The sequence below is a fragment of the Mirounga leonina genome, unplaced genomic scaffold (assembly GCF_011800145.1).
Source record: "Mirounga leonina isolate KUSES-001 unplaced genomic scaffold, KU_Mleo_1.0 Mir_101664, whole genome shotgun sequence".
In the NCBI taxonomy this organism is placed as follows: Eukaryota; Metazoa; Chordata; class Mammalia; order Carnivora; family Phocidae; genus Mirounga; species Mirounga leonina.
In genome coordinates, this window is record NW_023270175.1 from 4,132,396 (window position 1) to 4,147,624 (window position 15,229).

Genomic DNA, 15,229 nt, shown 5'->3' on the forward strand with positions numbered 1-15,229 from the left:
CAAAACATTTACTAGTACCAGTGGTATCTGTGAGTATACTCTATCCTTAAAATCACAGTTTTTCACTTTATCTTGTGCTGGGTTTCACCTAAATAGGAAAATGCAAGGTTAATCAAGTTGTCATTGGTGACCAAACTTTTATTACTGAGTGTTTCCCCTAGCATGATTACTGTCCTTTAAGGGGTCCAATAGTAACTCTAAGAATATGTCTCTTAAGTAACCCATCTGTGTCTCCATTCATACGTACTCAAACAACAAATAATGATTTAAGCTTCTGTGTTAGGTGCCGTGCTAGGCACTGGAAGTGAGATTATAGGCTTGAGCAGTGGGTTTCATCTCTGGCTGCACATCACATATATATATATAAAATGTTTATTAAATAGACAGATAAAAATGCAACTACAAAACAAGTCAGGGTATGTGTATTGCAAAACGAAGGGTGCTAAAAAAAGGAGGGACTGCAACAGTTCACAGGAGGGCAAGACTCTCTGACTGCTGCTATCTTACTAGATGAGAAATCAGGGCCAATAATCATACGTCCATACATAAGGGAAGTATTGGATATTGTTCCAAAGAACATCATTGCCTTGCTTTTCATCCCCATGCCCCCAAAAGAAAAGAGATCTCTTGCCCAGATTAAGATCAAGCCGGTCATTGTTAGTTGGCAGTCACCTGTGCAGATGGAGAAACTATTAGTTGGTACTCACCTATTCTTGAATACTTAAATTGGAGAAAATTTGGGACATAGTAAAATTTTGAAAGTCTTCCACATCACATGATGTAAGAGTTCATTACTGCGAATAGTAAACACATTGTAACCACTAAAGAGATAAAAATAATTATGGCAGATTATTTCTCATTACAGCAGGTAACGAGGAGACCCTGGTTATTGCTGTACTTAAGTTTGTTTATAGTAAATGTTGTTGGAATAAAGTGATCTGCTAAGTCGTTTTTGAAGAGCTCTTATGCTCCTAAATTAGCGCCAGTTAATACTTGATGAATTTACATAGATTCTGTTGCACTGGGATTTCATTTGCCTTGTGTTCAAACTGGAGATTCACTTGGAAGATACTCTTAAGACGTGACTTGAGATCGCAAGCCTCCGTTGGGGTCCTAGTGGAGGGACTTGAATTAGAATAGGAAAACAGTTGGAAGCGGGAACATTTCCTCGGGGAGTCCATGCTTTTCCAGGTCACTTTACCTTCCAGTGGGATGAAACCTGAACGTATTCGGCCCTAAGCAGAAGATACTAACGAGTAATGAATTTAAGAGCAGGTAAGTTGCTAAAACCCTGACTGGTTCTTTCAACCCTGTTACCCAGGCCATCTCCCTCATTCCCCGGTTCAGGGCATAAAACATGACAAGGAGGAAGGGTATGATGTCTCCTCAGGAACTGGTCCTCTCCTTGGAGCTAGCTCCTCTTTGCTCGTGGGGACATCTGGCTCAGCTTTATATTCTACCCACTACCTGAAAATGGGGCATTGTTTCCCTGTCGCTACATCCGGAGTCTGCTGCAACTGTCAGGCCTACTAGATTATGCCCCAGTTCTTTCTCATAAGACAGTAGAGTGTGTTTTGTACGTCAGGTACACACAGGTAAGAATCCGGCGCCAGTGGCATCCCAGTGTCAAAGCAGCTAACAAATCCTTGTTTGGGGCCATTAAAAATCAACAGCCAAACCCGTGTCAACCCCAGACTTTGAGGAGGTTGTGCTTCCCGAGCATCACCAAAAATCAGAGTAGAGTTTTTAAAGAAGGTTGTAAATTGTTCATTAGAAGGTTGTGAGCGGAAAGCAGAAAATAGAAAGGGACTTTCTGTGTTTGTGTCTATGTATTGAAAAGCCACTAATTATTGCCTTCATTTTCCTCTTTGGGAAATGGTGTCATTGGTCTTTAGGGAGACAGGTCCCTCCCCTCTAGAAAAGAAACCTCCACAAAAGGTCATCACAAAACCTGAGACCACGCGAGACCAACGCTTTTGTGTCTAAGACAGCAGAATCCCCATTTTACCGGATTGGTTTTTGTTTTTGTTTTTTAAGGCCGTTTCTTTCTCAATTCCTGTTTTCTCCTCCTGTTCTGTAGGAGCTGTGCAATCAGTTGTCCCTGAAAATGTCTGACAGTCTGGATAATGAAGAGAAACCCCCAGCCCCACCGCTGAGAATGAACAGTAACAACCGAGATTCTTCAGCACTCAACCACAGTTCCAAACCACTTCCCATGGCCCCTGAAGAGAAGAATAAGAAAGCCAGGCTTCGCTCTATCTTCCCAGGAGGAGGGGATAAAAGTAAAGTATCAGTGGCCGGGCATTGAAAAGGGGCTAGTTTTCTTTCTTTCATTGTCACTTTCTTTCTTGGGTAGTCATTTCTGGAGCATTGGCTGTGCGGGGCCTGCCTGACCTTTCCGTGTACATCTTCAGAGGTTGCGTTTTGTCAGAGGATAATGTGTGATTGCCTTAACCACAGGTTTACAGAAAATTCACTTAGGCCGTGTTTGCCCTTTCATGGTGTTCGACCAAGGGAAGTCATAGCAACAGCACTGTCTTAAATATATGAATAGTGACTTTCTTTCCCATAACTTAGAGGGGAATTTACAGTAATCCCTTTCTAACTGTAAGTTGACCTTATTGGAGATTTGAGTATAGGTGGATTTACTTCTGTATACCTTTCTGACAATGGTGAAAATTCTGAATTGCGTATACGGGAGTCAGTCCAAGTCGTCACGTGATTGTCTCTCTGGCTTTATCACGAGGTGGGGAGACCCTTCTGAGTCCTTTGTTCTCTCTCTCATTCCTCCACCATCAGCCCCATTTGCACTGAGCATCCCAACAATATATTAACATTTATCCATGTGTTATTCATAAAACCATTTTGTGATACTGAGGGGCTAGAGAATCTCTAGTAAATAGGGGTCAGGTTGCATTAATTAGCGTAAACTTAAACATGGCTTCTATAAATGTGACTATTGAGGTGGAAGAGAGTGAAGCAAGACCAGAGCAAGCTGCCAAAAAGGCAAGAAAGGGGGTGTCTTTAGAAAGGAGACGTTCACCATCCGCTCCTTCGAGGTAAAACAAGTAGCTTTGCAGGTCACTTACATGGTGAGAATGAGTCCCACAATTCGTACCATAAGGAAAGCCAACACTTATTAGGACCAGGATTGCCTCTTGGTACGCCTCTGTCACCTAAGAGGTGCTTTATCCCTGGTGACCCGGATGGAAATGATGGAAATGTTAAACCCTTGCATGTGAAGACAAGCAAAAGAACAACAAAGCACTTTCCACGCAAGGGTCTGCGAATGTGCACGAGGGATGGCCAAAGATGTGTTTTCAGACACCGAAGTGGGTCCCAGAAAAAAAAACCCTGCCGAGAGCAAGGGATGCTTTGAGAACTTTCTGGTGCACCATGCCCGGGAGACCAAGTCCTCGGTGAGCGTGGTGCAGAAGAAAGAATCACTGTGTTGTATCTGCCCCAAGTGCAGGAAGCAACTGAAGCAGGAGATTATGTGGCTGCCCGAATCTTCGCTGCTGTTGAGACCACCATGCTTTGGAAACCTTTGAATAATCCTACTCGCCCTTTTGAAGAAAAAGAGCCAACCAATGCCGACCCGAGTTCAGCAAAAACAGAGAGGCCGACATTTCTGTTTAGTGCCAACACCTGGGGTGACCTCATTACGAAACCATTGCTGCCTGACACCAAACTTTGCCCAAATCTTCTCAGGGGAAACAAAAAGCCAAGCCAAGTTTCTGGTGTATTGGCACATAAACAGGAAAGTCTGGATAACTCCTCTCCTTAAGGAATGGTTTAAGCAGTGATTTCTCGTGGAAGTTCAGGATGAAAAAAAAAAAAATCTTGAATTCAAAGTCCTGCTGATTCTTCCCAGTCCTTATAAAGACAACCTTAACAGATCCTTGAGCCCTTAGATCATTGCATGATCCAGCCATTCAAGAGGACTTATGCCAAACTAATGCATACCTTTGTTGTTCAGAGTCTCAAAGGCTCCTCTGTCTGAAGATCCTAATGCATGGGGTTCTGACACTATCAAGTGTAGTATCTGTTCTTATCAGTTTAATGTTGTCTTCTTAATAAAAGAAGCATTAGCTAGTTTAACAGACCTGTCAGTAATGCAAGCTGGCAAAAAAATCTGGCTAGAGATGGTGACATACCCTTCAATGATCTGTACCAAAGACAGAGAATCTTTGGATCAAGAAGAACCTATAAATGAGGAGGGACATTTGGTACAAGAGCACACATTGGCTGAAGTTGAAACTGAACCTGTTGATGCTGCTAGAGGATGACTCTCAGGAAGCTTCCAGTACCCTAGGGGTGATTATCATAAGTTATGACAAAGACACTTAGGAAGCTATGGGACTGGAGACAAATATAGTTAGAAGCAACAGGTGCAGAGCCTTTAGAACACGATTAAAACCTCCCCCAAGAAAGTAATGCAAATTGAGACATTTACATGTCAAATCTTAACCTGTTCAAAGCTTGAGTGGTTTAGAAGAACTCTGTAAAGAGGTGCTGTGATGCCTTCAGGATATCACATTGGAGGGCCCCCGGGTGGCTCAGATGGTTAAGCATCTGCCTTTGGCTCAGGTCATGATCCCAGGGTTCTGGAATCGAGCCCCATGTCGGGCTCCCTGCTCAGCGGGGAGTCTGCTTCTCCCCCTGCTCATTCTCTCTCTCTCTTTGTATCTCTGTGTCTCGAATGAATTAAAAAAAAAAAAAGATATCACATTGGAGAGAAAGCGTCTTCTGCAGAACTTGAGTTGTCAAGGAGGACCATTCAATATCGTTGCTGGACAGCTGATAAGCTGCCTTCAGACCAAGTGTGAAGGATTTCATTGAACTCTCTATAAAGAGGTCCTAAGAGTCTTTTTACATTACCATATTAGGAAGAAAGCACCCTCAGAAGAGCCTAAATCTTCAAGTAGTGCCATTTAAGTACCCACAGTAGACACTTGGTATGCCACCTTCAGAGAGAGCTTGAGCGATTCAATTTGAACTCTGTACAGAAGTGCTAAAGTATCTTCAGGAAAGACTTGAGGAGACAGTATCTTCAGAAGAGCCAGTCATGAAGTTTTGCCACTAAAACCACTTGCTTTGATAGGGCGAAAGGCACAAGCAAGTTGTTCCAATCTCAGGATTGGATTCCGATGACTTGGGAGAATATGAAGATCCACGATTTGAGCTAACAGTTCACCCCTGTTCATCACTTCACTGTCACCCCCATTGTCCCCCTGCCCTAATGAGTGTGACATACTCATCACCTCTGGAAATCATCTTAGGATCTACATGGAAACGCTGTAGAACCTATCATTTTTATGAATTTAAGCTATGTAAACTCTCATTCTCTTTATGTAATGTGCTGTTGTTATTGTTTTGCTTCACTGTGCAAAAAATTACCCATGAGGGCTTTCAAAAGTTTGCATGTGACCTCACTTCCCCTCCCCCCTCTTTTTTTGGAAACCTCCTAAAATCATACTTTCTTCAGCTGAACTCTACTACCTTGGGGGTTGCTCGGGAACTTGACCCTCATGGGTAAGGAGGGGTCGCTGTTTCCATGTTTCTGCCTCTTGGTGACTGCTTGGGTTATAGCACAATCAGTCTTGAATGAATGGGAAGAGCACTGGATTTGGGCTCTGAAGAACCTGGGTTGGAGTTCAGCTCTGCCATTGATTATTGTGACTTTGGGCTAGTCCCCGAGTTTCAGCACCAGTTAAGTGCAGGGAGTGATACCCGGGCTACCTCACAAGATATCTTCTGATAGCCAAATGCAATTCTAAGTATTAGAGAGGTGTTAAAATTAAAATGGGCTACATAATAGTGAGGTGGTATTACATTTGTATCATTCTGGACGTTATAAACAAAACAACCAAACAATCATATTTTTAGAACTCTGTGTTTCTTTTTTTTTTTAATTGAAGTACTTTTGTGTCTAGCTAGAACTTACATGCTGATGATAGAAAACTTCAAAGAAAATGAAAATTGCCCATAATTTTACAAGCTAAAAATAACCAACTGGGTTGGTGGTTTTCTTCCTAGTCCTCCTCCTTCATTTCATATAGAACTTGTTTATCAATATATATAAAAAAAATGGAAATTAAAGACAAACAGAAAAGATAAAAGTTGCCTATATTCACAAATGCCAGAAATGATAACATTCTAGTGGATTTCTTTCCAGACTTTTTTGTGGCGTTATATATATATATATCTTTATGCACAATTTTTTACATAGTTAAAATCCTAATAATGCTCTTTTATATCTTCATTTTTTACTTAACATGTACTTAAAAGTTTTATCATGAATATTTTCCTACCCTTTTAATTAGTTTTCATAAATACCATTTTTGATGGTGTGTAATATTTCACCATATAGTAGCATCATGGTTTATTTGACCAGGATATTTTGTTGGCTATTTGGGGTCCTTTCCAAACTTTTGTTATAAATAACGTCACATTGTCTCTCTCTTGAGTTAAATGAAAGCAGAGGTTTTTGCTCATTTAAGAAGTCTTTTTAATAGCTACATGTCATTGACCAAATGGAGCTTCAAGAGACAAGGCAGAAACAAAATAAGAAGCAGTGGATGTAATCTCCAGATTGAGGATCTGTCTTTGTTGGAGACTGTTCCAGGAGCTGGATCTTGGCGTTAGAGCGAATTAGGAGAGACCTTTTGCCACCATTTGGTGATACTTTACTATAGAAAAGTTTTCAGAATGTAGAGCAGGAAAAAGGACATCCTGAACAAGTGATTTGATTTGATTTGATGGTCCCTGTGAAAGGTGAGACCGATCAGGTGGCTCGGCTGCCACAAAGCTTGGAGCCCAATGTGTGGCCCATGCAGAGCGCTTGAAATGGGACCCTGCGGTATGTATGCACTTTGTATTGGCTTTCTTCCAGGCTCCATTTTATGTTTCTGTCTTTGTTACTGTTTTTTTTTTTCCTTTTCCTTTTCTTACTTACTTTGGATTTATGCTATCATACTGTATTTTGTGTATTCTTGTAAGCCGCCTTATATCCATTTGGGAACAAGAAGGGGACTAAACACATGGATGAATATATATATATATTCATATAAGAAAATACACGGATAAATAAACCAGTAGGGCAAATGCAATGGGGCAAATGAATCAGCCAGGACCCTGCAGACGGCATAGGGACTCTAAAAATAATCAGTGTTAAGGACGTGAAGCTTGGAGGAACATGTGGGAGAGAAGCAGGTGAGGCTGCATTTGGAGGTGACATGGTGTGTGTGACGTCTTTGTCTTCTGAGGCGCGCTTTACATGTCGTGTGTCGCGAGCCGCACTGGGGCATTAGGTGGGTTGCAGAGGACCTGAGATGCCGTGTGAAGGGCCGTATCTTTAGAGAGCACAGTTGATGTGCCCTTTGTTTGCAGGGGACTCAGAGAGATTTGGGAGCTGGTGAGCCTGAGAATGAAGTGAAGACCCCTCTCCCTGGAGGAGTATGAGGGGCTAGGTGGATAGAAGTCAACTCAAGACAAACAAGAGGTCATCTCCCTTTTACTGACTAGTTCCCAGGTGCCAAACTGTGCCAGGCACTTTACACGTATTGAGTCTTTTCATCCTCACAGCTACTCTGTATTGTCCGCTTTTTGCAGATGAGGTCGTTTAAGTTCAAAGCATTTAAGTAGGCAGCCTAGAATCACATAGCAGCCGACGGAAGCTAGGAGTCTCCCAGGTCTTTCTGACTACCAGCCCTGTGCGTATTCTGCTTCATCACACTACCTTGCAACAGGCTGTAGGGAATAGATAGTAAACTCTAGTTTGCTCCTAGCCTCCAGAAGCCAGCAGTGGCTCTCGTTTTCCCTTAAGATGGTGGTGTACTTTAAAGCATATCTGAATTTCAGGAAGGGGGACTTTTTTTTTCATCACTGCTCAGAGGGAAAGAAAACTTTTTCATGTTTGTTTGTTTTTCTTTTTAAAGAAATGATGGTGGGAAAATATTCTTGACAAGAGAGATGTGCTAACATTGGATTTGGGCATTCTGTGGGTTTGATTCTCATTTGATGTGTGTACTTGACAGGCTGTTTATTGCTTACTTGAGAAAGTCAAGGCTCAGCATGAGGGTGTTCATACATGTGAAAAAGTTCAAGTGCCATATAGTTTTGTTATTGTATTATATATATATATTATATATATATATATATATAATATATATATATATAAAGTTGTTTTGATTCCTAGGGTGTGCTCTCTTCTCTTTATGCTACACAGAAAAGCTTTGCTGTGCAACAGTTATATTAAAGAAGACTCTCAGTGATCCTTTATGGTTGTTTTAATCAAATGTTCTGGTCAATGCACGTTACTTTCATCTAATTAATGCACAATAAAAAATACTTAGTGCGATAACTACACTGAACAGTATGCAGTCTTTCCTCGGTGATACTGAAGATGCTTTGGGATCTTGCAGTAGCCCAAGGTTATTATCATTGCACCAGCAGTGATTGGGTCAAAATTAATTGAGGGTTCCGTTATCAGACAGCCAGATGTCAGAGACTGCTACATCCTGAATGGTTTTTACATTCTTCTTGGTTCTCCAAATGTAAACCATACAGCTCAGTGGAGTGCTCTTTGGAGATCACTGCCCTGCCCTTTGGGAAGCCTCAAGGACGTGGCATCTTGCCTGTCCTCCAAGGTCAGTGCCGTGCCCCAGGAGAAGAGCCTCCTTTACTCCTAAAAGTGCCCTGTGGTTAAAATGGGAAGAAGGTGGGATAGTGATGCCCTCTGCCTGCTAGGGCCTGTGTTTCTACATCAAGGCCAATAAAGAGGGAAATTGGGCACCAATATGGTGGCCCACTAAAATGAGCAGACGGTCAAATTCAAGAGAAGTACAGAATTCCTGATAGGGAGATGTATACACGAAAGGATAGAAGCAACAGGGAGATCTAAATCGAGAGAGAGGAAGCAGTGTGTGAGGGGGAGGTTAGGGGGTAGGGAGGATACAGGGGATGGATGAGAAGAGGGGAAGGCTGGAGAGAGTTGTTTCAAACATTAAAGCAAAGTGTTGCAAGCGGAGGAAAATGGACACAAGCTAAGGGATATGCAGTTGCTTTCCTCCTTAAAGCAAATGAGACCCTTTTCTTTTTCCCCATCTCTCAACCTTGTGCCGTATATAATTATCCACGTGATCAGGAGCGTCTGGTTTAGGACATTGCCTCATACTCGGTTTGTTTGTTTGTTTGTTTGTTTGTTTGTTTGTTTGTTTTCAAACATTTTCCATTCAAATTGTTGCATGTGTGAACGGGGTGTAAAGGAGAGTGGAACCAGTGTGTGTTGCCTGGCAGGAAATGGTAAGAGTCCTAATGATTTGCCAGAATGATTGCTGTTGCTGAATGTTTTTGAAGATGACCCCTGCAGGTGAGGGCTGTCTGTGTGTGAGTGAAGGTCACTGGAAGGGCTCACTTGGGACTATCATTTCCTTTCCCCCATCATCCTCGTGGAACACGCAGCGTATGCACTGGGCCTGGAGCTCTTGCAGAATCAAGTACCACTTTTGAGTTTTTATCTGCACATTAAAGGCTGCTAATTTATGGAGAGTATATATTGTTTTCCATAGCCCCCGAAGACCTGGCAGGAGGAAACAGGCTTACTATTTCACCGGCAGGAATGAACTAGGCATAAAGAAATTCCAGATATGCTGATTAAATACTATGAATTACCAAGGGTGAGATTTTCTCGCTTCTTCTATTGGAAGTCTCATGGCTTTATCAGGTTCTACCTGAAGCAGAACAGTGAACCCTCTACCCTGGGCCCTCCCAGCTATATACTTAGGGATTTGCTAACATAACAAAAGATTATAAGAGCAGTGAGTGTTTAAAACAGCCCAGTCTAATCCTCTTTCTCAGTAGTTACATTTTCATAGACATCACTCATAGGATGGGAAGTCCTGGGTAAAAAAGTGGCAGATTAGTTCTGTAGCAAACAGAGTCACCCAGTTGCTGAGTATATTACTAATGAGATGATGTATTTGGGATGGCAGTTAAAGGAATATTACAGAGTTCAAAGTGGTTTCATACCAGTTACCTCCTTCAAATCTCTTATGGCGGAAGCAAGGATTTGCCCCCATTTTATAGAGGAAGGCAAAAGGTTAGGGACTCAGAAGTCAAGTGACTTCCACAAAGATGCCCCACTAAGGGTTACAAAGCAAGGCAGACCTGGAATTTAGATCTTCCCTGACTTCTAGTTCAGCAGTGGTTGAACATCCCACTGCTTACCATAAAATGGGGGCCACCTAACTTGTTTTGAAAATAGGGTTTTAGCCCGTGGCATATGAAAAAGTAGAATTTTTAAAGAAGCAAGTGACACGCAGGTGATTCTCACCCTCTTTCTCAACCTGCAATGATGACGGGGGCCCTACCTTTGTCTTTACAAGTGACTCCTGGGGGTCTGACTGGCTAGCAAAAAGCAACAGCCTTTGTAAAAAAAAAAAAAAAAAAAAGGAAATTTTTAATTCTTCCTGATTCCAGTGTGATTCTGGGGGCTTTTAAATCTTTTTTTTCTTTTACAAAAATAATAACTCATGCTTTTACAGTTAAACTATGAAAGAACCATAGGAAAATAGAACACGACAGTCACCTCTCACACCTTCTCTCAGATTCACTTATAATCCAGTATTTAAAGATTTGGGTATTTTTCTTCATTTAATAAACACCAATTTCCTTTTCTGCTCGGAGTCAGTATATATTTTGCCCAAGATGCTAGGTTGAAGCCAAAAATACATTTGTGACGTAGAACCTCTTTTTAAATCTTTTACCCACCTTGCACTGTCAATTTCTTTAAATACTTAGCACCAAGAATAAAATCTATTTTTGTGCCTAACTTTCCAGTGTAGTCACCACATAGTACCTTCAAGTATTTCCAATGGGAAAAATAAATTTGAAGACCCGCAAGTGACATTCTGTCTATGCCCTGCCCCCCAAAATAGAGGAAAACTAGAGAATTATTTCCTCCCTTGTGTAAGGGGAAAATGCACATTTCATAAAGTGAATAAGAAATTGTCAGATACCCTCTCATCCTATGTCCCCAAACCATATTTGTTTACAGAGCAGAAGTGTCAGAGATGAGAATCATCTTTGCAGAAATCAGTCCCTCTGGCTCTATTGCTCTCTTTGACACCATGTGCAGGGTTGCTGTTGCCATAGGAGGAACTGTATCCCAGAACTGCTCTGGAATACTTCTTCTTACCCAAGTATAAGGCTTCAGCACATTTCCCTCCAGGGGTTAAGACACAGTGTGCTCTGTGACCCATGCATCAGAGGATGGAGCAGAATGGCTTTTTTTGTTGTTGGAATTAAAAAAAAAAAGCAACAACTCCCCTACCTAATTTACTTTCCTGGTAGGTAGGTAGACACTGAGGCGTTTTACTTCTTAGAGGCCACAAGGGCAACGTTCTATAAATGGTCTTTATGAGGCATTGACTCGCAGCCTCTTAGTGGATGAGGGAAATGAGTGAGCCACAGGAAACACCTATCACCCCGCTAAAGAGTACATTTGAGTACAGATTGCACCTGTGTGGGGAGAAGGGAGGAGGGTTTCTGGTGTCAAGTTGAGGGTTGCGGGGTGAGGGTCCCTCCCAGGAGAGCTCCAGCCCCCGCAACTTCAGTACAAGCCTCCTCGCAACATATCTTATTAGACCTCCTTTCTCTCAGAGGACTTCATGGAACATCACAGGACAGAGACGTGTAAAAAGGAGACAGAGCAGACTTGGATGTGAATAGAGGCTTCCCTGGAGCACTGTTTATAGTTCCCTGGTATACTTCGCTCAGAAAAGATTTGTGTATGCTTTTTATGTGCCCAGCTCTGTGCTGAGCGTTGTGGGGCATAGTACATAGAAGACAAGATTCCCTGTCCTCTCCCTTAGGTTACAACTTTCAGTCTGGTTGCCGAGATCACACACTCCCACACACAGTTTAGAAGAAATGCCTAGTAGGTGATCTTAGAGGCAACAGATGCAGTAACACAGAGGTTTCCCCATTCCATCCCCACTGTGTATTTTTCTTCTCAGCCTATGTGAAGTAAGCACATAGCTCCCTGGCTTGTCTTCCAGAAAGTACCTTCTCTATTATATCATCCACCTGCTTAAAAACCTTTTCTAGCACATTCTTCATTACCATCTCCAATTTCACCTTCCTTCCTGCTTTCCAAGGCTATACACCCTATCTATTTACCTGTGTGTCTTCCCACTTCCTCATCGATATGCTACATATGTTCCTATTTGCAAGCTTTGCTTCTCCTATTTTTTTCTACTTATATGCCTTGCCCTTTCCTGCCTGTCGATTTTTTAAAAGATTTTATTTATTTATTTGAGAGAGAGCGAGCGAGAGAGAGCAGGAGTGGGGGCAGAGGAGAGAGAGAAGCAGGCTCCCCACTGAGCAGGGAGCCCGATGCAATGAGGGGCTCCATCCCAGGACCCTGAGCTCATGACCTGTGCCTAGCCATTTTTTAAGACCATCTCTCAAGTCCTACCTCCTCCAATAAGCTCTCACTACCCACCACAGCCTTCTGTCCTCTACATCTTTTATACTCTATTCTTTTCAACCTAGCACCTAATTGTCTTTGGTCTGGTAGTATCGATCACTATTTCTTATTTGCTAAGTGTGTTTCCCCAGTCAGATTACAAGTCTAGAATATTACTTCAGTTCCTAGTGAGCCACCTAGCGCAGTCTGTCACTACACTGATCCACAAGGCTGTGTACACTTTCAGAGGAAAGGAAAGTGGGACAGTAGCAAGACAGAATTGTTCCTTTTAGAGCCACTACCAGCATGTGAAATGCTTTCTGCTTAGAACTAGCCAGCCTCTGTGTGTGTGTGTGTGTGTGTGTTTTCCTTTGGAAAAATTATTTCTGCTTTTTACATCATATTTTGCTTTTAGCCTTCTGTATTAATGTGGCTTTAAATGTCACTTTTTTTCCTCTGCCCCATGCCGGAACCTTGCATGCTTTCCATTGCTTTTTAAAAAAATGATTGGTGTTCTGTGCTTTTAGGCTCCATTCATGTATGAAAGCATTTTCCTATGTTCTCTGCCATTCCCTTTCTTCTCCTGCATGCTCTATTTTCAAGGAGCTAGAAAGTGCTCCACAACATAATTCTGGATGTGACCATATGACATCATCCAATGAGAAGGCCCAACAAAACTTCCAGGAATTTTAGGGGAAGATGACAAGTGGAATTCCTACAACGAGGAAGATTCAGGTGACCATTTTCTCAAATGCTTTCAGAAGGCAAGCATAGCATCGTCCAGGGATTCCATGTGGGTGAGAATTGGTCGCTTTGCTGTACCTTGAACCCTGCCCAACTGGGTTGCCAATATATGCTTTTGGCCCCAGGCTGGCATCTGGCAAGATGTGTGCCTGAATTAGTTCAGAGTCATCCCCGCTGTTGAGGAAAAACAGCCCCAAGGCTGCCACCAACATCTTCAACTGTAACAAGTACTTTAAAACATACCCTCCCACCACACAGCCTTTTTAGGGAACCTGAGTCCTAGTCTCCTCACCCATGAACACATAAAGGCACATAGGCATGACCTGTCTCCATCTTACCAGGTCTCATTTCACATAATGAAGGTCATTCATCCATTCATTCATTTGTGCATGTGCTTATTCATCAAATAGTTATTGAATCGGGCACTGTGTTAGATAGATGTTGGGGTACAGAGGTGGCTAAGTCCCAGTTCCTGCCTCTGAGGAACTGATGGCCTAGTGGGGGACACGGACAAGTCAGTCATCAATTAGAGTTTAGCATGGTAAGTGCGGTACAGAAGTGAGCACTGAGGAGGGACAGCTCTTCAAGACCGAGGTGAAGTTAGGGAAGTCTTCCTGGAAGAAGTGACCACTGAACTGAGGTGAGTCTTAAAGAAAGAAAAGAGCTAGCCATGTCAGGGATGGGTGGCATTCCAGGTAGAAGGAGCAGCATTACGAAGGCAGTAGGCATGACACATTATTCATTGGGGTGCTGTGAATACAACTACAAGTAGTTCCAAATAGCTAATGTATAGAGTGAGAGTGGGCGAGGGGTGGGAGACTGAGCCATGGAAGTAATTGGGGACAGGATCCTGGAGGGCTTATATACGCCATGCTAAGGGCTTTGAATTTGATTTTGAAGGCCTTGGGAAAGCATTGATGCAGAGGAATGTTATCAGATTTTGTGTTTCAAAATATCACTCCAGCCACAGGAGAAGAGTGGATTGTGGTGGGGGTGGGGAGGGGACAGAAGGAGACAGATGGAGTTATGCAGGTGAGAAATGACAGTGCCCTGTCCTAAGGGCCATTATCGGTAAGAACAGAAGAGGACAACACAGAGGGAATATTTATGAGGAAGCATTAATAGAGTAGGCAACTAAGCAGATGATGAGAAGAGAAGGGTCATTTCTTGTTTTGCGTGGGAGAAGGCAGTGGAAAATTCATTTACTTTTGAAAATATCGAAATAGAGGTGTTCAGAATGCAAGTCCACGGGGTCAGGGTAGAAGTCAGGGCTGGACATCCATACGGGGAGCCACTAGTATAGCTGGGAAGTGAAACTGTACAAGTAGGTGAGGTGGCCGAAGGGAGAGGCGTGTTGGTACGAAGAGATGAGGACCTAGGACAGCTCCTGCGAAGTACTGTTTAAAGAGTCAACAGAAGACCCAGAAATTCAGCAACAGGCTCTAGAAAAGGACTGTGTGAAAGAAGGCAGGAAGGATTTCGTTTCATGAAGTTCAGGGTCAGCAATGTCAGTTTTGACTGAAAGGTCAACAGTTGTAAGGACTGAAAAGTGCGCATTTTCAAGTAGGAGATACATTCGAGACCTCAGGGACTCGTTGCACTGGTTTGAGGAGTGAAAGTTAAGGAAGTCTGGGCTGCCTTTTCAAGAAGTTTAAGCTCCAGAAGGAAAGGCGGAGCTGTAGCAGCAAGAGAAAGATGTGAGATGGCAGAGGGTTTTAATTTTTAAGGATGAAAGAGATCTCAGCAGGTCTCGCAGGCCAGATAGGAAGTTGTCAGTAGGGAGGGAGAGATTTGAAGCTACAAGAAGAAATAGGCAATAATTGATGTGAGAGCCCTGGAAAAGTGAGAGGGACTGGTATCTAGAGCACCAGTGGAGAGAGAAACCTCAGGCAGAGGGGGGGACATTGCTTCCGGTGAGACATGAGATGTTACTGATGGAGAAAAATGCAGTTGGGGTGGGACAGGAAGCCCGGTCAAAGGAGTTCCAAACTGATGGCCTCCATTTTTCTCAGT

At 42.8% G+C, this 15,229-nt stretch overlaps 1 protein-coding gene across 1 annotated transcript in view; it reads left to right on the forward strand.

The window, feature by feature from the left end:
* The window catches only part of PAK3 (p21 (RAC1) activated kinase 3), a 120,172-nt gene that overhangs the window by 24,206 nt on the left and 80,737 nt on the right, over positions 1-15,229 (forward strand). The window contains exons 5-6 of the mRNA XM_035007312.1: positions 1,192-1,275; positions 2,081-2,282. Of these exons, the coding sequence (XP_034863203.1) occupies positions 2,108-2,282 (175 nt within the window). The 5' untranslated portion in view covers positions 1,192-1,275; positions 2,081-2,107. The remainder of the gene's footprint in view (positions 1-1,191; positions 1,276-2,080; positions 2,283-15,229) is intronic.